The sequence below is a fragment of the Phyllopteryx taeniolatus genome, chromosome 18, assembly GCF_024500385.1.
Source record: "Phyllopteryx taeniolatus isolate TA_2022b chromosome 18, UOR_Ptae_1.2, whole genome shotgun sequence".
NCBI lineage: Eukaryota > Metazoa > Chordata > Actinopteri > Syngnathiformes > Syngnathidae > Phyllopteryx > Phyllopteryx taeniolatus.
In genome coordinates, this window is record NC_084519.1 from 629,654 (window position 1) to 655,535 (window position 25,882).

Below are 25,882 nucleotides of genomic sequence, written 5' to 3' on the forward strand. Positions count from 1 at the left end.
ACAACATTTGTTTGACTAAGGATCCCCGAAAATGGCATCGGCGAAGAGACGTGCTTACCAGGCACAATTCAAAGTGCAGGCTCTCAGTTACGCGGTTGTAAATGGGAATAGAGCAGCCCCGAGAGAATTCAAAATCAAGGAGGTGGAGGAAGCAGGAGACTCCACGCGCGCCCATATCACCGCTACTGTGAAAAACCGAGCGAAGCAAATGAATTCGGAGCTTGCCATCATTCCGGGAGGATTAACAAAAGTACTCCAACGGCTGGACATCGGTGTAAACGGGGCGTTCGAAGTGAAGTTGCGAGTGGCGTGGGAGCCGTGGATGAGAGACGGCGAACACACCTTTACCAAGACCGGGAGGCAGCGCCACCCTATGTGAACGGATATCCGCTTCGACTGTTGTCCGAGCTTTCGCGAAAGCCGGCATCATTGGCGAACAGCCGCCCGGCAACGAGACCGACTCCGACAATGGCGAGAGGGAACGCGGCGTGTTTGGTGGCAAAATTGCCCAGCTGTTCAATTACAGATACAGAAGACGAGGACTTCGATGGATTTGTGGCAAAAGATCGGTCCAAAAATAATGGGAGTGTATTTTCAAATGCGTAGTCGGAACAAAGTTCAACCAAACACACTGTTTTGCTTCCGTTCCCTTGTTTTAGCATGCGCCGAATAATACGGTGCGCCTTGTGTACAGTAACAGACCCCGTAACTGAGACTGCGCCTTACGGTGCGCAAAATATGCTGAATATAGGTTGAACATGTTTTGCAAATCATTGTATTCGCTTTTTGTTTAACACAACGTCCCAACTTCATTGAAATTGGGCTTGTACATACCATCTTCTCGAAGGCGAGGCATCTCCCTGTCTCCAAATCGTCCATAATACTAATGCAAGCTAAGCAAATCAATGATAACTTCTACAATATATTTAACAATTTTGCAGCATAATTAAAGGTATCATCCGGTGATCTATGTCCATTTGTTCTAGCAGACACTGGTCCGCGGCCGCCATTGTTGTTCCTTTGTTCCTTTTTCTGGAAAGGAAAGTAAAAACGGCTACCGGCAATGGCCAAAAAGTTCAGCGGAAACTCCACCCTGTGTTGTCCTAGCCAATACCAGCTGTAGTGACACCCCTGACTGGGAGGAGAACAGCAGTGCATTTTCAAAACGGGGTTGCGCTCGAGTATAAAGGCAAACAGCATTCGGGATAGCCGCAGTGGCGTCAGCGCGAGTATAAAGAAGCCTTGACTTCATGTTTGCAGGGTTTCTGCCTGAGCTTTCTAACTCAGCTCGACAGGATGTCTCATCCCATGGTCCAGAAACTGGTTTGTCAGCACGTCCTGAAAGGAAACACCAAATGTCTCAATCAAGTAAGAGGTCCTAAAAAGTTGTTTTGGTACCCAAACACTGTCAAGATAAGTGAGGACTTTATTACAGAAGGACTGACTTACATTTTTCCTTCTTACTCATTTACAGAGAACTGTGTGTGTGTGTTTTAATCGATAATTGTTGATATTTCATGATCATCACCCCCCCCCCCCCCTCCCTTTCAGCCTATTGCTGCTCCCTTAGGCCAACCTTGTTTGGCGGTTGAGGGCTACTGGGTGTCTCAGGGAGAGTTGGAGCCAACTCTGGATCCCAGCTACATTCTCACAGCCTCGGTCAAACTCAACCTACGAGACCTTGCTAGAGTGGTATCTGCGGGGTAGGTACAGCGCATCCATAGGAGCGCTTCACTTTTTCACCATTTTATGTTACAGCCTCATTCCAAAATATATGAAATTCCTTTTTTTGTCCACGAAAGATTTACACACAACACCCCATAATGACAATGTTGAAGTTTGTGAGATTTTTGCAAGCGTATTAAAGACATGAAAGTAAGTAATAACGTAAGTGTTTGTCATGAAGCTGAAAATTGAGCTCAAGTGCTGCTTACGCTCAAGATGATTCTAAAGCTTATCGGACCGGGAATAAAAGATCGAGTAACTCGGTTAAACTGACCACAAGGATTGGTTGACCTACAATGTTTGTTTCGAAACTCTCCCGGAACCATATTTGCACGCGCCACCGTCTAGGTTTCCCACACGGACATTGCTTGCAGAGGCACGCAACGTCATGACCTTCCCAACATGGGCGCGACGTAGTAGGTATGACTGTTATAGCCGCCGGCTGGTACTGCATGCTGGCGTATCTACGGTGTGTTTGAAAATATCCTTCGAGTGCTCTCGGCTACACTCGGCACCGTTCGGAAACTCTGAGCGCTGTTGGAATGTGCACTCTAAGCCCCCCCCCCCCCCGCCGCCCCTATTAGTCTGTTCTATCAAGGTTCCACTGTAGTTCCATTCATTCACTTCAACTCACATTCTGCACAATGCATTTATACCATACACTCGGTGCCAATGCAGTTAAATGGAAATTGGGTGGGGGCTGTAAGGCATTGCAGTAACTTGATGGAAGAGATAATTGAGTCTAAAAAGATTCAATAGTGACGGCCCTAAAAGGTTGATTGGAGTCCATCATCCATCCATCCATCCATCCATTTTCTACCACTTATCCGAGGTCGGGTCACGGGGGCAGTAGCTTTAGTAGGGGCGCCCAGACTTCCCTCTCCCCAGCCACTTCATCCATCTCTTCCGGGGGGATCCCGAGGCGTTCCCAGGCCACCCTAAGGATGTAGTCTCTCCAGCATGTCCTGGGTCGTCCCCGCGGTCTCCTCCCGGTGGGACATGCCCGGAACACCTCACCAGGGAGGCGTCCGGGAGGTATCCGAATCAGATGCCCCAGCCACCTCATCTGGATCCACTCGATGTGGAGGGCATTAGCTCTACTCTGAGATCCTCGCGGATGACCTAGCTTCTCACCCTATCTCTAAGGGAGAGCCCGGACACCCTGCGGAGGAAACTCATTTCGGTCGCTTGTATCCGGGATATTGTTCTTTTGGTCACGACCATCCATCGGTGAGGGTAGGAACGTAGATCGACTGGTAAATCGAGAGCTTCGCCTTTCGGCTTAGCTCCTGCTTTACCACAACGGACCGATGCAAAGTCCGCATCACTTCAGATGCTGCGCCGATCCGCCTGTCGATCTCCCGTTCCATTCTTCCCTCACTCGTGAACAAGACCCCGAGATACTTGAACTCCTCCACTTGGGGCAGGATCTCATCCCCGACTTGGAGAGGGCACGCCACCTTTTTCTGACTGAGGACCACAGTCTCAGATTTGGAGATGCTGATTCTCATCCCAGCCGCTTCACACTCGGCTGCGAACTGCTCCAGTGAGAGTTGGAGGTCACGGATTGAGGAAGCCAACAGAACCACATGCTCTGCAAAAAGCAGAGACGCCATACTGAGGCCACCAAACCGGACCCCCTCTACGCCTCGGCTGCGCCTAGAAATTCTGTCCATAAAAGTTATGAACAGAATCGGTGACAAAGGGCGGCCTTGGCCGGAGTCCAACCCTCACCGGGAACGAGTCCGACTTACTGCCAGATATGCGGACCAAACTCTTGACTCCGGTCGTACAGGGACAGAACAGCCCAAGCAGTGTGTGGAGGTGAGTCCGACTATATCTAGTCTGAACTTCTCGACCTCACACACCAGCTCGGGCTCCTTCTCTGCCAGAGAGGTGACATTCCACGTCCTTAGAGCCAGCTTCTGTAGTCGGGGATCGGATCGCCAAGGTCCCTGCCTTCGGCCACCGCCCAGCTCGCACTGGACCCGACCCATATGGCCCCTCCCACAGGTGGTGAGCCCATGGGAAGGGGGACCCACGTTACCCTTTTGGGCTGTGCCCAGCCGGGCCCCATGGGTGCAGGCCCGGCCACCAGGCGCTCGCCTTCGAGCCCCACCTCTCGGCCCGGCTCCAGAGGGCGGCCCCGGTGGCCTGCGTCCGGGCAAGGGAAACCTCTATCCACTTATATTTTTCATCATGGAAGTCTTTTAGCTTTGCTTTGTCTGGTCCCTCACCTTGGACCTGTTTGTCATGGGTGCCCCTACCAGGGGCGTGAAGCCCCAGACAACTTAGCTCCTAAGATCATTGGGACACACAAACCCCTCCACCACGATAAGGTGACGGCTTCCAGGAGGGGGCCATCAAACTACTTTGATATTATTTTTTTGTTGTCATATGTTTGTCAGTCCTCAATATATGTGGAACATAGAGAGGGCCAAAATTACATTTGCAAGAGGCAAAAATACAAAAAAACCCTCCATAAAACAAAGAGATAATAGCCATGCTTTTTGTTCTATTAAGTGGTTACAGATAAAAGAGGTCTGGAATCTCCCTTTTCCAGTTGATCGTAGATGTTGTGATCACAGCGTGCAAGATGTCACTCCTGTTCGCCAAAAGCAAAGTTCAAAGCAACTGTAGCGTCCATTTTTGAGTAACATACATACAGAAAAAAATGGTCTCCATTTCCAGTCCCATCCAGATCACGGATCACTCCTCAACCCCTCTGGGCCATTTTGCCGACTCTCCTCGCGCAGCTCCGCCCACCGGCCTTCCAGTCCACCAGCTCCAAAACTTCCGCTGCAGTTGCAAGAGCAAAAGAGCAAAAGCAATAAGCGGCGACAGTCTAACAGCGCTACTCAGAAACGGTGCAAGCCTGCTACTGGAAGGGCGCACGCACCGACATTCTCCTCTAATGAATGTCCCGCTGTCCACCACGGGTCCACATGAGGGACAAACGCACATAAAATCACATAAAATGGGAAAAAAACCAAAAACAACCAAGCCGCAGAGCTCTTGAAGACAGACGCCTACTTCAAGGCGCCATCTCAAACATTTGAAAAGAAAAAGAAAAAAAAGCCGTGTGACAGTAGATTTGACAAAATATTTGTTCATTTCAAACTAAAACTATTCAGTGCCCATGACTTTAATCAGCAGTTAACTGCACAAACTAAAAGAAGAACAACTCCACATTTGAGAGGCAGATGTGCTAACCAGTCAGCCGCCATGCCGCAAAATGTAATCATAACAAATTAATTTGAGGTCATCACAATTTTCACTGATGACACACAAGCTTGGTTACCTCCAGACCTGTTCAATCAAGAAATCACTTCAACAGAATCGGCCCCAACAAAATCAAGTCAGACAAAAGATCTTACTTAAAAAGCTGCAACAAAATGACACGATCCCAAGAAATGTCAGAACAGTGATGGTGGTGGTGGCGGTAGTGTGATGATCTGGATAACTAGCTGTGATTGGAACCGTCAATTCTGCTCTTCAACAGAAAACCCCGGAGAATATTTAACCATCAGTTTGTGACCTCAAGTTGAAGCGCACTTTGGGTTCTGCAGCAGGATCACGATCCAAAACACACCAGCGAGTCAATTTATGAATGGCTTAAAAAACAAAATGAAGGTTTTAAACATTAAAGCTGGGAAACCTCCAAAATAGAAGAATGTGAGTAGGGGGCCAATACTATTTCACGGCCCTGTAAATAAAAGATCCAAAGATTCTGTGGTTACCTCACACAAAACCGTTGTTCTGAACACAAGTGCATATCTATAATCTCCGCTGTGACTAGCTCGAGCCTTTAAAGGAATTGTAAATTCTACACCATGGGTTTTGTACACCAACTAAGTGGGCTAAAAACTGTTAATTCTCAACCTCCCTTCACAACTTTTGTCAGTGTAACCACAAATAATGACTTGCTGATTGGAAACAAATAGTTTGGGTGTTCTAAATTGACATTAGTCCATGCTCAGATGACACAAATTCTAGTCTCTCACTTATGCTTCATCCATCACAGAACTCATCCGGTGCTGATCCAGGGGGAAACTTCTGTTGGGAAGACTAGTCTAATCCACTGGCTGGCTACAGCGACCGGGAACCAGTGTGTTAGAATCAATAACCACGAGCACACAGACATCCAGGAGTACATAGGATGCTACTCCTCGAACGACAAGGGCAAACTGGTCTTCGCAGAGGGTAAGAGCGGTCTTCAGATTTATGTTCATGGAAAGGTCTCTATGTAATCAGTTGAAGTGACAATGACAGATAGCATCTGGGAAAAAAAAAAAGAGACCTACCATAAGTATACAAAATGTTTTCCCAGCTTGATAAAAAAAATAGCCACCGATCGACGGTTTGCTTTTCTACCTGTGACCACTTGATAAACCCTGTTTTTAACATTCCCAGCAGGGTATCGGCTCACTTCCGAAGCACAATAAAAGCAATAAGTGCAGCTTTTAGTTTGTCACAACCAGATTTGGGAAGTAACGGAATACATGTAACTGGGATTAGGTCATCAGAATACAAAAAAAGGTAACTGTATTCCATTAAAGTTGGTGAAAAAAAACATGGACCGTATTTTCACGAGGATAAGGCGCACTTAAAAGTCTTACATTTTCCTCCAAAATGGACGGGGCGCCTTACGTGGGCACCGAGTTCCAAAATCTATGAATGTTGTTGTGTGATGAGCGCTCCGCTTGACTGACTGAGAGCTGCATGTTGAAAAAGACAAGATGGTGGTCGGCTCAGTTATGTGCTCTCTGTCGTCTCTGTTTTTGTGTTCTTCGTTCGTCTTTGGAGACATTACGCAATTCGCTTACACAAGTGAAGACTTGAGGGGGTATACCCCGGGCTTTGTTTCACATGAGTAACGCTTTTCATGAGATGGGAGTATAAAAGCGGTTGAAATGGTAAACTATATTCAATGTGAATTAATGTTATCAATTACGGTAAAAATGTTGCTATGATTCTTAATAGTCCTCAAGAAGGACGTTTTCTAGCTTTTCCTCCATTCCTGCGGCATGTTTTCACCCTCTCGCATTCTGATGAACAACTTGGTCAAAAACTCCACAACCACCTCTCCCAGATGCTTTCATACCTCCACAGGTATGTCATCAGGACCTACTGCCTGCCAGCACACTACCGGCACAAGTCAAACCATTTCCAACTCTATCCTTGTTCATCCTAACCTCCTGTATACTCTTCCCGTCTTTGTCCCTCTGTCTGGCCGACCTGTATTGATCTTTCTCTCCTTTACTGTCATACATATACATATTACATCCCTTTTGTCTTGTCTTCGGGACCTCTACCTTCTGCAGTACATCGCGTCTGTGTTTTCTTGTCGCCGCTTCTCGGTCCTCCCGCTGTCTGACTTCTCAGCTAAACTCTTGTGTCCATTCCTGCACTTTAAGGTTCCACCAGCAAGTCTCCTCCTCCCCTTTCCTTCCATAAAACACACACCAAGTACTCTCTCGCTCTCATCATCTTGTCTGTTGTGGTCCGGTCTTCTGCTCTTCTTTCCCACCGAGAGCCTGGGTCACTTCTTCTTGAAAAGCTTCACGACACTTTCTTTCTCAGCTTCCCACCACATGGTTCTCTGCTCTGCCTTTTTCTTCGTAATCTTCCTCACCACCACCAGTCATCTTCAACACTACCATCCTGTGCTGTCTCGCTACACTCTTCCCTAACCTCCCTCAGTGAGGAATGCAATATTGCTAGCCTAGCTCGGATACCTCCGCGCTCGCCACGTTTCTGCTTCCTAGTGCAGTGAGGAAGGCAATATTGTGTATATACTGTATTCGGGAACCCAGGCAAAGACCGAACAGGTGTATGTCTCAACATAGACGGGCTAACTCTTCAGGCCGAGACTGAGCTGTATTCCTGCACCTCAAGGAGAAACGGCACTCTTTTGAAGACAACATTTTATTTTATGGCCAGAGAAGACGAGTGAAATTGGCCATCTACATGAAGGTAGAAAAACAATCTCTCAACAGAGGAGGCTCCAACACCACCGATCTCCCACATAGAATGCCATCCTTTCATCACTTCCAAAGAGACTCAATTATTTAGCCTCACACAAACAACAGGTTCCTCTACTGCTATTGTTACAACTGAATGGAATATTCATCAGGGTGATTTCACCCAAGCGGGGCAGAGAACTCTCTTCAATGCTTCTTAAGGACTTTCGTTTTGCATCCTGCAATAGTGATACCGTTCGTGGTATGGCGGGTGCCTCTTACATTGAGTGAGAATCGAAACATCTAGGATACACAAAAGAGTGATCTGAGAATGAAATGACCTGGATGAATGGGAATATTCACTTCTTCATACACGGGTACATATGAAGTGATGAAAATATTGCCTGAACTCCGCACACTGCACGGTATTTAATAAGTTGTATTCGGCTGTGTCACTCTGTGTCCGGCAGGCCTAAGACGTCCAAAACAGCTTAGTTGTGATTGATTCAATGCCCTGAGAATACAACGGCCTGGATCAATTTGAATATTTGCAGGCATACACAAATAAAGGGTTGATGGGTTGATAGTTGCTCAGCGGTGAAGTATTTTTTGTCCTCTTTTTGAATGCTGCTTGTCTTTGAATCTCTTGCAGGGATTTTGATCGATGCCATGAGGAAAGGTTACTGGATCATCCTTGATGAATTGAACCTGGCCCCTACTGATGTTCTCGAAGCCCTCAACAGACTGCTAGATGACAACAGGGAGCTTTTTGTAGTTGAGACACAGGAAGTCATCAAGGCTCACCCAAGATTCATGCTGTTTGCTACTCAGAACCCCCCCGGTCTCTATGGGGGTAGAAAGGTATTCCATCATTAAGCGAAGCAAATTTATGGATATAGCGCATTTCATACTCAAGGTAACTCAATGTGCTTTACATGATTAAAAGAATTTAAAAACGAAGAAAAAAAACAGCTAAAAATAAAAGTAGACCTAAAACGGTGTACAGTGCAAGAAATATCATTTAAAAGCTAAATGCTGCTTCACCATGTTTGCTTTGGACTCTGTGTCTCCACAATTTGACCCGAGTCTGTCGATCTCCGAGCCCTACTGGGTTTATATTCCATTAGCATTTCTTTCATGTATTCAGGACCTAAAGCGTTAAGTGATTTATAGACCAGAACTTTGAAATACATTCTAAAGCTGACTGGAAGCCAGTATAAAGACTTTCAAATTGGAGTAATATGCTCTGACCTCTTTGATCCAGTCAGAACCCGAGCTGCAGCATTCTGAACGAGCTGCGGCGGTTTAATGCTCTTTTTGGGGAGTTCAGTCAGAAGACCATTACAATAGTCAAGTCTACTTGAGATAAAAGCATGGATGAGCTTCTCCTTGTCTGCTTGACACATGCAAGCCTTCACTCTGGATATGTTGTTCAGATGGTAGAAGTCAGTTTTGGTAATTGATTTGATAGGACTGTTGAAAGTCAGGTCGGAATCTATCAGAACACCAAGGTTTCTGACTTGGAGACTTTGGTTCTTAAAGAGAGTGACTCCAGGTATTTACTAACAACAATCCTCTTTTCTTTCTTGCCAAAAACAATTATCTCAGTTTTATTGTGGTTGAATTTAAGACAAGTGTGGCTCATCCAGTTATTTATCTGTTTTAGACAGTGACACAACACCTCAATTGAACTGTAGTCATCTGGAGACACTGCGAGATATAACTGTGTCATCTGCATAGCTATCAGAGTCAAAATTAAAGTTCTGAAGAATTTGACCCAAGGGTAGCATATACAGGCTGAACAGGAGGGGTCCAAGAACTGACCCGTGAGGGACCCCATAGGTCATTGCCATTCGATGAGATTGAACACTTCCAATGGGTACAAAATAACTCCGTTCCTCCATGTAGGACCTGAACCATTTAAGGACTGTTCCATTTAGTCCTACCCACATTCCCAACCTGCTCAGCAGTATATTATGATTTGCCGTATCAAAAGCCGCACTGTGGTCCAACAAGACCAGAATTGACGCCTTTCCCGAGTCTCAGTATTCATCCTTATATCATTTAGCACTTTGAAAAGAGCAGATTCTATACTGTGACGAGTTCGGAAACTTGTTTGAAATTTGTCAAGAAGTCCATTTAAGTTCAAGAAAGTGCTGAGTTGATTTAAAAATAACTAACAACAATCTTGGCGATGAAAGGGAGATTTGAGATGGGTTTATAGCTTGCTAACATGGAAGCATCCAGCGTTCTGTTTTTTAGCAGAGGCTTAATAGCAGCTACTTTAAAGCTTTAGGAAACTCGCCTGATTGAAGTGAGCAATTGATTTGCTGCAAACCAGCTAGCACAGACTTCCCAATAGCTTTGAAAAATTCAGATGCTACTCAGTCAAGACTGCTCGTTGATGGTTTCAGCTGGTGGACTGTTTTCTCTCCAGTTTTTTGGTCAACCGTATCAAATTCTGACATGGTAATACAGTTTTTGCTGGGTGGCTTCAGATGTAGTATCATTTTATCCTTTTGCTGATTTGTGCTAATATTTAACCTGATGGATTGTATTTTCTTCACTCAAATAAAGCAATCATGATTAAATATCGACTCATATGTAATACTTCCCGTGATACATCCATCCATTTTGTGAGCCGCTTATCCTCATGCGGGTCGCGGTAGTGCCGGAGCCTATCCCAGCTATCGTCGGACAGGAGGCGGGGTACACCCTGAATCGGTTGCCAGCCAATCGCAGGGCACATAGAAACAAACAACCATTCGCACCTACGGGCAATTTAGCCAATGCGAGGTGGCTAGCATCGGGGTATTCTGATCACACTTTCTTGTCGTTGTCAAAAGTCTTGCTGCAGGCTTTTCATACTCGACAGGGGAAGACCAGAAAGCAGCATGTTACAATAGTCCAGGCAAGACCTAACAAATGCACGGACTATGATCGTCGCATCGCGAGCAGCTAGGATAGGCTTTATTTTTTCTTTAATTATTTAGAACATTGGAACACACCTGCCCACCCCCCTTCTTAACTCATTCATTGTCAGCCTTTTCCAAAACGGGGAACGCCATGTTGCCAGGCGTCTTCGAGCAATTGTACTGATTGTTCAAGCCCCACAGAATATCGTGTACGATGACTATGAACACCACAAGACCGCCAAAAGAAAGATTACTCTTGCCTTTCGCAGGAATTTCTTTTTTTTTTCCTACTGTAGCTTTTTCCCTTCTTGAGTAATCAGCAGTCAAATATCAATTCAGCAACTCCTCTGAATCGATTTAGTTCCTGACCAGTGGGAGGAGATTTAGGCTTTACTTTTTTTAGACTTTTTAGAACTGTCATGTCATTTTACTTGAGTAGTCTACATGCACAAATATGTGATTGTGCGAATTTTTATTGATTTTCAAATGTTTTATTGCTCAAAAATATGAAGTGACATAACGCATATGTTCACCAGGGCATTACAATATTTAAACGTTGTTTTGAAAACTTTTAGTTTAATAGGGATTAGAAATGTACCGTTTAATTTTTTTTGAATGTTGCCTCTCCTTGACCCACAGGTTCTCTCCAGGGCATTCAGGAACCGCTTTGTGGAGCTGCACTTTGATGAGCTACCTAGCAAAGAGCTGGAGACCATCCTCCATGAGAGGTGCAACATGCCTCTATCGTACTGCGCCAAACTAGTTCGAGTCATGACAGATCTCCAGGTATGTCTTTTTTTTTTTATTACATTTTCAATTTCAAATTTTATTATAGGGCTAGCTTATGTACACTACCGGTTAAAAGTTTTATAACACACCATTTTCCCCCCAGTTTTTCTAAATTGAAATTATACACCGTATGAACAATGACTGCGGTCAGGCCAGCCTGCAGTCGAAAAGTTTAAGTTAAGCTAGCACGCACAACAATTGTCCATACTAAGCATGACAATAACACGCCGGCAATGTGCCCCAGTGCCAACTTCAAAATAAAAGCCCAAAATGGCATTGATGTCCGATGTATTAATATATGAAGCTTTTATTTTAGCAGCTCAATGATCGTGCCTACGTGGCCGCCATTGTTGGGGAAGTCGTGACGTTGCGTGCGTCTGGCACAAATGTCTGTGCGGAAACACGGACAGCAAGCAAACATGTTTTTATGCGGCGCAAATATGCTTTTAATCACAAATTTGAATGCTTCGAGGCAAAGATTTTGCGTTGACCAATTCTTGGGATTGACATTTCCGACTGCGCCATTCCTTTTTTTTCCCCCCAGCCCATGCCATCCACGAACTTGCTTGAGCGACGTGAACAACGGCCCATTTGGACATGGTGTGAACAGGCGATATGCTGGCACCGCTCCTCAGACTGATGCTCCTGGCCATGTAGTTGGCGAAGAGCATTATTCATTGCGGTTCTGAACTACAGTACTGGAGTTGTAGAAAATCAAGCTAAACGTTGCGCTTAACGTGTCGATATTATGAGTGCGTGCATTAGCTGTTCGTTGGGCTACCAATGGTATTTGTTAATGAATTTAATAAAACTCTTGTCTGTGGCCTGTGTTTTAAACAGTGGCTTTCCAGTCATGTTCTATGTATTCTCGAGCAATTTGGTGAGTTACCAAATGAATGAGTTGAGATTACTCAGTAACGTTTCATTTTTCTGGTCCAATTGACCTTATGTGAGTCATTGCTGCTAGATTCAAATCACATAGCCAATCAAGCCAACTCTGTCAGAGATGGGCAAGGCGAGTAACTGCACGACACCGACCCATCAAAAAAATCTTCACTGAATCCGCAATAAGTGCGCTGTGATGATGATGATGATGATATTTCAAAAGAAAATAATCCTGCCCACGTGCCGTTCATGCTCTTCCTCCACAGTCACGGCGCAGAGGCTCCTCTGTGTTTGCAGGCAAACATGGCTTCATTACCCTCAGGGATTTGTTCCGCTGGGCAGAGCGCTACAGAATGGAAGAGCAGACTGAAGCCTCTCACGACTGGCTTCAGCATTTGGCTGATGACGGTAAAAGCCTTGTCCAAAATGACGATGTAGTGTCCATCTATTGTCTATGTTAATTCAAAATTCCAATTCTTGTCTTGATCAGGGTACATGTTGCTGGCAGGACGTGTTAGAAAGCCTGAGGAGGAGGCCACCATCCTGTCCATCCTGGAGAGGCACTTTAAGAGGACTGTGAACCCAGAAAACCTGTTCTCTCAGAAACTGGTCAACAACGAGTTTAGTGAGTAGACAACAACAACATAACAATAATGGCCTTAACTACTTGCCCGCTAATCCAGCTTCCAATTGACAGGTCCCTTAGTTGATAGCACTGCTGGAGTTCCAGAGGATTTTCACCATGTGGTATGGACCCGCAGCATGAGGAGGCTAGCCGTGCTAGTCGGACGAGCGCTTCGATTTGGGGAGTCTGTGCTGCTCGTCGGTGACACTGGGTAAGGTGTCAAGGTGTTGCAATCTGTACGATGATTCTTCCTGGACCTTTTCTATGTATACAAATGTTCAGAGACCTGGGAGGAAGTGAGCTGCAGGTGGGATGGGGTACTGCTTTGGCAAAAGCAGGGTCCAAAATGAACACTCGCCAGTCGCCAAATGCGACAAAGTGAATCTTGGAGTGAATGTTCGTACCCTCGTTCACAAACATACACGCAAAGGTCGTAGTGTAGCGGCGTGTGGATATTGGAGCGGGGCGTGTTCTGCCAGGAAAGGGCGTGGGATTCCTAATAATGCCGATCTTGGTTATCACCCGTGTGCGCATTTCCTCAAACTAACACGACGGGACGTGCGTGACAACAGCCGATCAGAGACGTCCTTTTCCTGCTCCACTTCCGTTAGCGAGTAGCGGGAGTAAACGAACCGCGCCTCCTCGACCGATTCGCCCCTGTAGCGAGATCAAGATCCCGACTTTGCCGCCCTCGGTCCACGAGTACGCAACGCCGGTTGCGCACGTACCGCACCCCACCAACTGCTTGTCCTGGTTGTTGTTTATACGTCTAAATCATTTCAAAGCAACGTGGAGCAATGCTATTAACTAGCCCATGTGTAAGTTATGTCGGCGACCTCAAAGACGGAAGCAACGCTGGTTATTCATTTGCAGTGCCACCCAAGTGATTCTATGGAAAGAAAAACCAAAAGGCGATTGCAGTCAGTACAGCCTGTGTCACACTGTTGCCAGCACAAGTGGCATTAGCAGTTAGGCCATTCCAAAGCAAGGATGAATCATGTCATCGTTGTTCAGGTGGTTTGTAAAACGGCAAAACTAGCTAATCTGGATTGTTGTTAAAGACGACGCGCGCATATATAGCATCATAACTGGAGAATGATAATGGTGAGACAATTCGAGGTATCGTCATTATCCCAGAGGAGGCACTTTATTTTGGATCTTGTGCGGTAGCTCAAACAATAGGACGTAGGACTTAAAACTAGTGTTTGTCTACATTCGTTGCACTGTTGGGGTAATTTTAGTTTTTAGTGCAGATGGTTTAAAACTGGCTATTTAAAAAAAGTTTAAAAACAACATAAGAAAATGGTGATAATAATTGAGATCGGACGATATGAATTTTTATTTTTTATTTTTTTATTTTTTGCCAGCTCGAGCAGCCCTACTTACAAGCACCTACAATAGGTTTGACAATACACGCTAAAAACGTGAAGCTAATGTCATAATACAACAATCAGCAGTTTTAGTAAGCAAAATCCAAACTCTTTAAAACCAAATTAAATGAAACATCGACAGCCTGATGTACACTTATACACCTTGTATGTTACATTATCGCGATGACTAATTTTTTTTTAATCATTGTGCAGCCCTATGTAAAATGATATAATATTTTGGGTGGTAATTATATATGCTTGGCCGGTGGATGTTTTCATCTACCGGCCAATTTGGCCATTGAGTCGAAAAGTTAATTAAAAAAAAAAAAAAAAAAAAAGGTAATTTCGGCCCCGGGCAAAAGGTATCGAGACCTTTCTTTGAGTCAGGACCTTTTGTTTCATTGCATTTCTTGAAAGCTTTCATGCACAGACATCATCATCCTCATTTACATGGATCTGCAAAATGATTGAAGACTATCATTTGTATAAGGCGCACGTACCGCACCCCACCAACTGCTTGTCCTGGTTGTTGTTTATGCCCAAGTGCATAACGTAAGGTCTGTAAAAGCACTGTTGGATAAGTTCATTACGGAATAATTTGGCTTGTACCATGCCCTATAGATAGGAATGGAAAACCAATGTTTTTGGAGAACTGGGTCTCAGTAGTAGGATTCCTAGGAATCGTTTGTTTGCTTGCCTGACGATTTTCTCTTACATTGCAAATAAGGCTGTTGCTATCGAACATTTTTTGAATCAATTCAATTAATTAAATAATGGGATACATTTATTTAGCATTAAACCCACAGCCCGTGGCCATAGGTGAGGGTACGAACGTAGATCGAGCGGTAAATCGAGAGCTTCGCCTTTCGGCTTAGCTCCTTCTTCACCACAACGGACCGATACAAAGTCCGCATCACTGCAGACGCCGCACCGATCCGCCTGTCGATCTCCCGTTCCATTTTTCCCTCACTCGTGAACAGGAGCCCAAGATACTTGAACTCCTCCACTTGGGGCAGGATCTCATCCCTGACCTGGAGAGGGCACGCCACCCTGTTCCGACTGAGGACCGTGGTCTAAGATTTGGAGGTGCTGATTCTCATCCCAGCCGCTTCACACTCTGCTGCGAACTGCTCCAGTGAGAGTTGGAGATCACGGCTTGATGAAGCCAACAGAACCACATCATCTGCAAAAAGCAGCGATGCAATACAGAGGCCACCAAACCGGACCCCCTCTACGCCCCTCTGTCCATAAAAGTAATGAACAGAATCGGTGACAAAGGGCAGCCTTGGCGGAGTGCAACCCTCACCGGAAACGAGTCCGACTTACTGCCAGATGTCCACGCAATGTTGCAGAGGCGTGTCAACCAGGACAGCCCCACATCATCCAGAGCCTTTAGGAACTCTAAAATGTTTTATCTTCTGTTAACAAACATTAAAGGTACATCCAGAAGTTCTGCTTGCAGGTCCTCGCAACGCCAGTGGATGCGCATGGGTGAATATTAACCACATAGTCTTCCTCAACCATTTGGTCTGGGAACGGGTCTTTTGAAGACAGGAATCAATATTTGACGGGAAGCTGCTAATTAGGTTAAGGTCCACTTGACGTACACCAGGCCCTGTCCTAGTCACACAGCAGGGCAGCGTGGAGGAGTGGGAGTTCTCAGGTGGTCGCGAGTCTCTGTGGCGCCTCAAAGTTGTGGCGCGCATGTCCGCGTCAACGGCATCCCTCACCGTTGGTGTCCACCCTTATGCTTGAACTTGGTGTTCATTATGGACAATCCGTGATGATTACAGAAGTCCAATAACAGAACACCGCTTGGGTTCTGATCGGGGGGGCCGTTCCTCCCAATGACGCCCTTCCAGGTCTCACTGTCATTGCCCACGTGAGCGTTGAAGTCCCCCAGCAGAACGACGGAGTCCTGAGCGGGAGCACTCTTCATCACCCCCTCTAAGGACTCCAAAAAGGGTGGGTACTCTGAACTGCTGTTTGGTGCATAGGCACAAACAACAGTCAGGACCCGTCCTCCCACCCGAAGGCGGAGGGAGGCTACCCTCTCGTCCACCGGGGTGAACCCCAACGTACAGGCAACGTACGTATACCCACACCCGCTCGGCGCCTCTCACCGTGGGCAACTCCAGAGTGGAAGAGAGTCCAACCCCTCTCAAGAGGACTGGTACCAGAGCCTAAGCAGTGTGTGGAAGCGAGTCCGACTATATCTAGTCGGAACTTCTCGACCTCAAACACAAGCTCGGGCTCCTTCCATGCCAGAGAGGTAACATTCCACGTCCCTAGAGCCAGCTTCTGTAGCTGGGGATCGGATCGCCAAGGTCCCCGCCTTCGGCCACCGCCCGGCTCGCACTGCACCCGACCCCCATGGCCCCTCCCACAGGTGTGAGCCCATGGGAAGGGGGACACACGTTAGCCTTTCGGGCTGTGCCCGCCCGGCCACCTCAAGTCCTGGCTCCAGAAGGGGGCCCCGGTGACCCGCAGCCGGGCAAGGGAAAACTGAGTCCATAGTTTGTCGTCATCATAAGGGGTCTTTGAGCCGTGGTTTGTCTGGTCCCTCACCTTGGACCTGTTTGTCACGGGTGACCCTGCCAGGGGCATAAAGCCACAGACAACTTAGCTCCTAGGATCATTGGGACACACAAACCCCCCCCACCCAAAAAAACCAAGTTTCTTTGTCTCCACTCTCCTTATGCTAACACATAATGCAAAACAGCATAGACGGACGGGTTAATGGATAGCATCATTGTTGCCGTGGAAACATTGAAATATTTTGTTTTTAACAACACAGCACTGCAACATGTAAAGAAAATGACTCAACAGGACTCACAGGCCTCTATGCGTCATACTCTATGAAAAACTCGTTATATGAGTGAAGCTCAACAGCGACTGTGTCCCTTGTGTCCTTTCAATAAATCTTGGTGTGTTATCTGCTTGCCACGGCCAATATGCGTACAACAGAAGCAAGTATTTGTCCCCTTCTCCATACTGAATTAGGGTCGTGTATGAACTGAGCTTCCGATGTATTTGTGGAAGTCTTGCTAATGTCTCCTTCTCTCCCCCCACTGCCTGCTACACTCCACACACACACACAACCGCCGCCCCACAACTTTCTCAGGTGCGGAAAGACGACAATCTGCCAGCTGTTTGCTGCCTTGGCTGGGAAGAAGCTTTTCTATGTCACCTGCCACCTACACATGGAAACAACTGACTTTCTCGGCGGACTGCGACCTGTCAGACATTCCCCTCAGGTGCTGATGTGCAGTATCTAAAATGGCTCGTATATAAGCTTGTAAATATTCGACAAAATCAACTCCTTTCTTTCTCCCTGTAGGTTATTGGGCTCACTGATTTATTTTCAAACTGAACAAACCCCGCATGTTGAATTATTGGAAATCATTCTTTGTTGCATAATCTCGCCTCCCGGTCAGCTCAAATGTTTTTAAGATTCTCATTTTGTGGCCTTTATAAATGTTTTCTTCAAATGTATTCGTTTGACTTTAATAAAAAATGCATCTATAATCTAGAAAATGTTCTTCCATTCCATAAAACCGATGAGAAATAGCTTAGCGCAGACCGTAACATCCTATGTATGGTTACAGGCTGACGGTGACGAATGTGAGCTCTTTCATTGGCATGATGGGCCCTTGGTTTTGGCCATGAAAAAGGGTGGAGTGTTCCTCATGGATGAGATCTCCTTGGCAGATGACTCTGTTCTTGAGAGACTAAACAGGTACACAGAAACACACAGTCCCACAAACAGAGGAAGGGGCCACCTCCAAACTGGTCCCACAAAGTTGGGAGCATGGGATTGTCCAAAAGCCTCCAGCACGCCCGCGACCCTAGTGAGGAGAGGCGGTACAGAAAATGGAAGGGTGAAACAGCTTATCCCGGTTAGGGTCGCGGGGCGCTGGAGCCTATCCCAGCTGACTTTGGGCGAAAGGCGGACTACGCCCTGAACTGGTTGCCAGTCAGTCGCAGGGCATTTATTGGAAAGATATCTTCAACAAATGGAAAAAACAAACATGGGCACGTCTGTAAAATGGAACTCCGTTTCATCTCCGTTTCTGAGATATTGTAATGGACAGTCACAGTCCAAAAACTTTCAGTATTCCTGGCGGTCTACGTGGAGTATGCCCTGTCTGACTCATTAATGTTAAGCGGTTTAAAAGCTGTGGGGAATAAGTCTCTGCATATTAGTCTTGTTCTATACAAATGTATATCTTCTTTACCCATCGACTTGTCCCGTTACGGGTTCCCACACCGTGTCATCTTTTTCTACGCAAGCCTGTAATTCTCCTGCATCCTCCTCTCGAACACCAACTGCCCTCATGTCTTCCCTCGCGACATCCATTTACATAATAGTAGACGTCACGCAAATATCTCTGTGCTCTGTTGAGCGTAGTTTGTTTTCTCCTGAAGGTATTATAAACTGTCCCAAAAATACAAACCACATACATATAGTTGGAGGAAAAAGACAAATATGTGCTGGATTTGAAATGTCACCAGTATGTTTTCTTGTATTTTATATTGTACACAAAGGACCTTACAGAACAGTGCTTATTTCTTTTGTCAGTGTTTTAGAGATGGAGAAGTCACTTGTTCTGGCGGAGAAAGGCAGTGGTGACGACAATGATGTGGAGCTGATCAGAGCTGCTGAAGGTTTCCGTTTGGTTGCCACTATGAACCCTGGAGGAGACTTTGGAAAGAAGGAGGTAGAAACTGCAATACTGCATGTGTGTGTGGGGGTGTGTCCTCAGTTTAAAATGAATCATTGACTTTTACGATGGTTACAGTAGGTCACTTAGATACTTATCCAGAAGAAAATTGTGCATGTCATGTTTGCCTTGTTTGTTTTTCTTGCTCTTAACGTGTTTTTGAATGTGTAGACCTATATCGTGCTAAAATATCACACTTGTGCCTTTCTACTGTTGGACAGCTTTCTCCTGCCCTCAGAAACCGCTTCACAGAGATCTGGTGTCCACAAAGCAATGACCGTACTGACCTTTATCAGATCATCCAACACAATCTACGTCCTGGCCTATCACTAGATGGTAAGGTAGCTTGGAAAAACATGATCCTCTTTCATGCTGATCATCTGATCAGATCCCAACTTTATCCCAGTTTGCTGTCCTGTGTGTGTGGCTTGAAGTCAATCTGTCTATTTGTCAGCTTCCCGTATAACAACAACACCGCTAGCCACAACCAGAGTGTGAAGTCTAACACTCAAGACCATGTCTCTTGGTGTCGAAAGCAAATGTCTCTGTCGCCATTAACCTAAATACTGTCTAAATAGTGCAACCTGCATTGCTGTGAGAACACACACTTCAGACATGGCATCGTGTCACTTCTGTTCTGTTGTAAAGCCACAGCTGAATAAATCTACTTCTGTGCAGAGTAAAAGTGGGTATGAATTAGGGCCGCACAATATATCGTTTGATATTCAGTCAATCAACTGCAGCCCTATGGGGGGCACAAGCCAGTGCAAACTGTAGGCCGCTCCCAAGCCCGGATAAAGGCAGAGGGTTGCGTCAGGAAGGGCATCCGGCTTCAAACTTTGCCAAACAAATATGAGCGTTCGTCCAAAGAATTCCGTACCGGATCGGTCGTGGCCCGGGTTAACAACGTCCGCCACCGGCGCCGTCAACCTGCGGGGCGCCGTTGGAAATTCAGCTACTGTGGATCGAACTCGAAGAAGAAGAAGCGGTGGAAAGCGGGTTCGTCGGCAGAAAGAGAAGAGGAAAGCACAGAGCCTAGAACTGAATGTGGGGACTTTGAATGTTGAGACTATGACAGGAAAATCTCAGGAGTTGGTTGACATGATGATTAGGAGAAAAGCTGATATATTCTGTGCCCAGGAGACCAGGTGGAAAGGCAGTCAGGCTCGAAGTTTAGGGGCAGGGTTGAAATTATTTCAGTTTTTCTTTTTTAATAAACCTGCAAAAATGTCTGTCAACATGGGGTGGTGTGTGTACATTAATGAGGAAAAATGGCTGCGATATAAGAGAGTGAAAAATGTAAGCGGGTCTGAATACTTTCTCTACCCACTGTATTTGTTCTACTTTCTTTGCATGTATGGATTACTTGGGTTGTTCCCAACATCTGGTGAAATCTTCACGTCAATAGCACCTTTGGAAATATATTTGAGAAAAATGGTGACGCGTTAACTTATTTCCGCCGCTGTAACCACAGGATATAGAATAGAATACGTTAGAATAGAATGATCTTTTATTTTGGGGAACACACATGCACACAAAAAATGTTTCCTCTGCATTTTACCCATCACAAAACTGGGCACAGCAAACGCTTAGTGGAACACACTGAAGCAAAGGGCTGCATTTGCAAGACATCAAACCCCCAAACTGCTTAGGCAAAAGTAAATACCGTATTTCCGCGACCATAAGGCGCACCGTATTAAAAGGCGCAATCTCAGTTACTGGGCCTTTAAATTCTTTGACCATGGTGTAGATGGGAAGAGAAATGGAGTCGGGGTTATTTTAAAAGAAGAGTTGGCTAAGAATGTCTTGGAGGTGAAAAGAGTATCAGATCGAGTGATGAGGCTGAAATTTGAAATTGAGGGTGTTACTTGTAATGTGATTAGTGGCTATGCCCCACAGGTAGGATGTGACCTAGAGGTGAAAGAGAAATTCTGGAAGAAGCTAGACGAAGTAGTTCTGAGCATCCCAGACAGAGAGAGGGTTGTGATTGGTGCAGATTGTAATGGAGGTACATGTTGGTGAAGGTAGTAGGGGTGATGAAGAAGTGATGGGTAAGTACGGCATCCAGGAAAGGAACTTGGAGGGACAGATGGTGGTAGACTTTGCAACAAGGATGCAAATGGCTGTAGTGAACCCTTTTTTCCCAGAAGAAGCAGGAACACAGGGTGACCTACAAGAGCGGAGGGAGAAGCACGCAGGTGGATGACATCTTGTGCAGACGATGTCATCTGAAGGAGGTTACTGACTTTAAGGTAGTGGTAGGGGAGAGTGTGGCTAGACGGCATAGGATGGTGGTGGGGAGGAAGATTAGGAAGACAAAGGCAGAGAAGAGAACCATGTGGTGGAAGCTGAGACAGGACAAGTGTTGTGCAGCTTTTCGGTAAGAGGTGAGGCAGGCTCTCGGTGGACAGGAGAAGCTTCCAGAATACTGGAGCACTGCAGCAGGCAATTGTCTCCGGGCAATGAGCTGCCAGGGGGCAACGAAATCTCACGGACTAGCGGAAAAATATCTATGGTTTTTTTCCAATATCGGTTGCTGTGGATCTAATACGCTAAATACAGTGTTGATAATTTAGTCAACTAGGAAACGGCTGTCCATATCACTTGAAATTGTTGAGGTTTATCGGTAAACCTTTTCATCCCTACCTGCAACTAAGTGATAGTGCTTTGCCATGTCATGTGGTTCACGGTATCAGTATTTTTTGATTGAAGCAGAGGTGTGTAGAGTAGCCCAAAATTTTATAAATCTATGGCTTGGGCAAAAGTAAAAAAGTAATCCTCCAAATTACTTGAGTATGAGTAAATAAGTACTTAATCTACGACTAAAACTACTGAAGTTCTGAGTCAAGAACTTTCACACTGCACGTGGAAAGCGTCTAACGTCTGTTGTCGTCGTACTCGAGCGGCTCCGACTACCGGAGACAAATTCCTTGTGTGTTTTTTTTTGGACATACTTGGCAAATAAAGATGATTCTGATTCTGATGTCTGAAAGCAGAGCAGGATAACATAATTATTTCCGTTAACTGCGTCATGTGATGCCAAACAAGGAAGGGAAACTCGAAATGATGCCAACTTTTATTAAGTTCGTTCTGTGTGGCTATGGCTTTGTGGAAGGCGACAGTTTTTTCTGCTTCTTCTTGCTTCTCTTTTCTGTTCCCTCCGGTGAAAAAAGAAATATATTTGTGGTCTTAGAAATTGTTAAACAGCTTAATCAGTCATGCCTTTGTCAGTGTTAATGGTTTGGCTTCGAGTACTTTCTTAATTCACTGTACTTAATAAATATTGAGTTCCTGACACCTTTTTTCAATGATCCCACATAGGTGGTGATATTGCAGACCTGATCCTGGATTTCATAGAGTGGCTGACCCTTCAGGATTTTGGCCGCCACTGCATCCTCAGTGTCAGAGACATTCTTTCATGGGTGAACTACCTCAACGTTGTGTGTAAGCGGGATGACAATGAAGGTGGTGCAGACTGGGACCTTAAACAGGACACTGTTCAAGCTATCATCCACGCTGCATGTCTGGTTTATATTGATGGGATTGGTTCAGGTGGGCAAATTGTTTTACCTCTTTTCTGGGGCTTTTGCTTAACAGGAAATGTAAAAGAAATGCCATATGGTTTTTTTCTCTTTCTTTTTGAAGGAACCACTGTGTCCAGTTCCAACAACGCTACCATGGCACGCAAGATGTGCTTGGGCTTCTTGCACAAGCGACTGAGCAAAATGACTAAACCTGATCAGGAGACACTTGATGCACTCAGGATCTATGACACCAGCCTTCTTCGAGCACCTCAGTGGGGCAAAGACTTCTTTGGCATCAACCCCTTCTACGTTCCTTTAGGTATAGTTCAAAATATCGTCGTCCGCATTATGAATTGCTGGGTTAATTATTCATGTTAGGGTCATTTTCATATACAAACCCCAATTCAAATGAAATTGGGATGTTGTGTAAATAAAAACAGAATACAATCATTTCCAAATCCTTTTCAATTTATATTCAACTGAATATATAAGATATTTAATGTTCAAACTGATATTTATTTTGTTTGTATTTCCCCCCCAAATATTCATTCATTTTGAATTTGATGCCTGCAACACGTCCCAAGAAAACTGCGACAGCGTCATGTTTCCCACTGTGTTACATCAGCTTTCCTTTGAACAACACTCAATAAACGTTTGGGAACCGAGGACGCTCATTGTTGAAGCTTCGTAGGTGGAATTCTTTCCCGTTCTTGCTTGAAGTACAACTTCCAATCCTCAACAGTCCCGGAGTCTCCATTGTCGTATTTTGCTCGAATTTTCAATGGGAGACCGGTGTGGACTGCTGGCAGGCCAGTCTAGTAGTACTCAGTCTTTACTACAAAGGCACCCTGTTGTAACACGTGCAGGTTGTGGCTGAGCATTGTCTTGCTGAAATACGTAGGGATGTCCCTGAAAAAGAATATGTTGCTCCAAAACCTGTATGTACCTTTCAGCATTTACAGTTAAAAGAACAGAATCGGTGACAAAGGGCAGCCTTGGTGGAGTCCAAACCTCACCGGAAATGAATCCGACTTACTGCCGAACCAAACTCTGACACCGGTCATAGAGGGACCGAACAGCCCGTATCAGTCGGTTCGGTACCCATATAACCCTAACCCAGCACCCCCCCACAGGACTCGCCGAGGGACATGGTCGAACGCCCTCTCCAAGTCCACAAAACATATGTAGACTGGTTGGGCGAACTCCCATGCACCCTCGAGGACCCTGCCAAGGGTGTGTAGAGCTGGTCCACTGTTCCACGGCCAGGACGAAAAACACACTGCTCCTCCTGAATCTGAGATACAACTTCCCGTAGGGCCTTTCTCTCCAGCAACCCTGAATAGACTTTACCAGGGAGGCTGAGGAGTGTGATCCCCCTGTAGTTGGAACACAACCTCCAGTCCCCCTTCTTAAAAAGGGGGACCACCACCCCAGTCTGCCAATCCAGAGGCACTTCCCTGATGTCCTCCACACAATGTTGCAGAGGTGTGTCAACTAGGACAGCCCCACAACATCCAGAGTCTTTAGAAACTCCGGATCACATCCACCCCTGGGGCGTTGCCACCGAGGAGTGTTTTAACCACCTCGGTGACCTCAACCCCAGAGATAGGAGAGCCCTCCTCAGAGACCCCAGACTCTGCTTCCTCGTGGGAAGGCGTGTCGGTGGAATTGGGAGTTCTTCGAAGTATTCACCCCACCGGCTCCCAACGTCCCGAGTCGAGGTCAGCAGCGCCCCATCCCCACCATACACAGTGTTGATGGTGCACTGCTTCCCCCTCCTGAGACCCCGGATGGTGGACCAGAATTTCCTCGAAGCCGTCCGGAAGTCGTTCTCCATGGCTTTACCGAACTCCTCCCATGCTCGAGTTTTGCCTCATTGGTAGTATTTTGATAGAACTGATTTTAAGGCTGCAGTGGTTGAAATCCCCCCCGTGTTTGAAACTGACTGCAGGTATTTTCTTAATAGTTTGTAAATCCTCCAGTTGACACACTTGATATTTGACTCCTACTACGTTTTATAATGGTGACAATACCTTGTGTCCATACAGGTCCTCTGACTGAGAGCAATAACCTGTCTGACTACACGATTACAGCAGGCACTGCGGCAATGAATGCCCAGAGGCTTTTGCGGGCATTGAAACTTCGGAAGCCTGTGCTGCTGGAGGGATCACCTGGTGTGGGGAAGACTAGTCTCGTATCTGCACTGGCGAAAGCTTCAGGGAACCATCTTGTCAGAATCAATTTGTCAGAGCAAACTGTAAGTATTTCTTCATATAACTGTACCTGTGTACAGTGTTATGATCTGAAAGTACAGTCATCCCTCGCTATATCGTGGCTCATTTATTGCAGATTCAGTGAACTAAAGTCTCAAATACCAACCTTAGCCCGAGAAGATGAATAGATAGATGACTTTATCCTTCCCATGAGGGAAATTTGATTGTCACAGCAGCAGCAACAACAACAAAAAAACCAAACCAAAAACAGCGTTTGAGGGGGACCCTCAAATAGCAGTAGCCATTCAGGTAGTGCAAAGGTATTGTCGTGACAGTGAATCAAATATGTTGAATTAGGTACACCTGGTATGCATTTAGCATGCACACACTCATAATATCGACAAGAACAAATACAATTCAAGCGCAAAGTTTAGCTTGATTTTCTACAATTATAGCACTGTAGTTTAAAACATCACTGCAATGAATTCTGGGTACCCATAATGCTTTTTGCTGACTACGTTAACCATGCAACAAATGCAAGAGCAACGTTTAGCTTGATTTTCAACAATTACAGTAGTGTAGTTTAAAACATTACTGCAATGAATTCTGGGTACCCATAATGCTTTTTGCTGACTACATTCCCAGCCAGGACCATCAGTGGTGAGGAACAATCACCACCCACAAATCACCTGTTCACACCACGTCACTCAAGCAGGGCATGCTCAATAGGCACGTGCTTGTGTAGAGTGTGTGGATGGTGACCTGAAGTGGGAAAATAGTATACCTGCACCTCTCTGAAGCGGAGTTTCTCAAATTGGCTTTGATTTAATAATAATTATTATTATTGTCATAATAATTAGTTGTTACTTTGTGGATTGCATTTTCTTGAATGTAACCCCTGCAAGAAACAAGGGTTTACTGTACAAAAAAGCTGCAGTGTTGATGATGTACGCGTTTCTCTGTCAGGATGTTCCAGACTTGTTTGGGGCGGATCTACCCGTAGAGGGAGGGAAGGGAGGAGAGTTTGCATGGCGTGATGGTCCACTTTTGGCTGCTTTGAAGAAAGGCCATTGGGTTCTCCTAGATGAGGTACAAACCACTTCAAGTAATCTGCCTGCTATTATGTTATATATGTCCACCCATTGTTTT

The 25,882-nt window shown here is 45.7% G+C and overlaps 1 protein-coding gene across 5 annotated transcripts in view; it reads left to right on the plus strand.

Annotated features, from left to right (window-relative positions):
- Positions 1-25,882, plus strand: part of mdn1 (midasin AAA ATPase 1) — a 126,999-nt gene that overhangs the window by 31,533 nt on the left and 69,584 nt on the right. For all 5 annotated transcript variants that reach the window (XR_009785337.1, XM_061753188.1, XM_061753185.1 and 2 more), the window contains exons 22-37: positions 1,261-1,368; positions 1,552-1,703; positions 5,750-5,928; positions 8,341-8,549; positions 11,243-11,389; positions 12,544-12,685; positions 12,768-12,902; positions 12,975-13,113; positions 17,397-17,529; positions 17,881-18,011; positions 18,855-18,993; positions 19,218-19,332; positions 22,318-22,548; positions 22,642-22,839; positions 24,569-24,777; positions 25,700-25,822. Coding sequence is in view for 4 of the 5 variants with exons in the window: in XM_061753188.1 (XP_061609172.1) it covers positions 1,261-1,368; positions 1,552-1,703; positions 5,750-5,928; positions 8,341-8,549; positions 11,243-11,389; positions 12,544-12,685; positions 12,768-12,902; positions 12,975-13,113; positions 17,397-17,529; positions 17,881-18,011; positions 18,855-18,993; positions 19,218-19,332; positions 22,318-22,548; positions 22,642-22,839; positions 24,569-24,777; positions 25,700-25,822 (2,490 nt within the window). In the remaining variant the exon portion in view is untranslated. The remainder of the gene's footprint in view (positions 1-1,260; positions 1,369-1,551; positions 1,704-5,749; positions 5,929-8,340; positions 8,550-11,242; positions 11,390-12,543; positions 12,686-12,767; positions 12,903-12,974; positions 13,114-17,396; positions 17,530-17,880; positions 18,012-18,854; positions 18,994-19,217; positions 19,333-22,317; positions 22,549-22,641; positions 22,840-24,568; positions 24,778-25,699; positions 25,823-25,882) is intronic.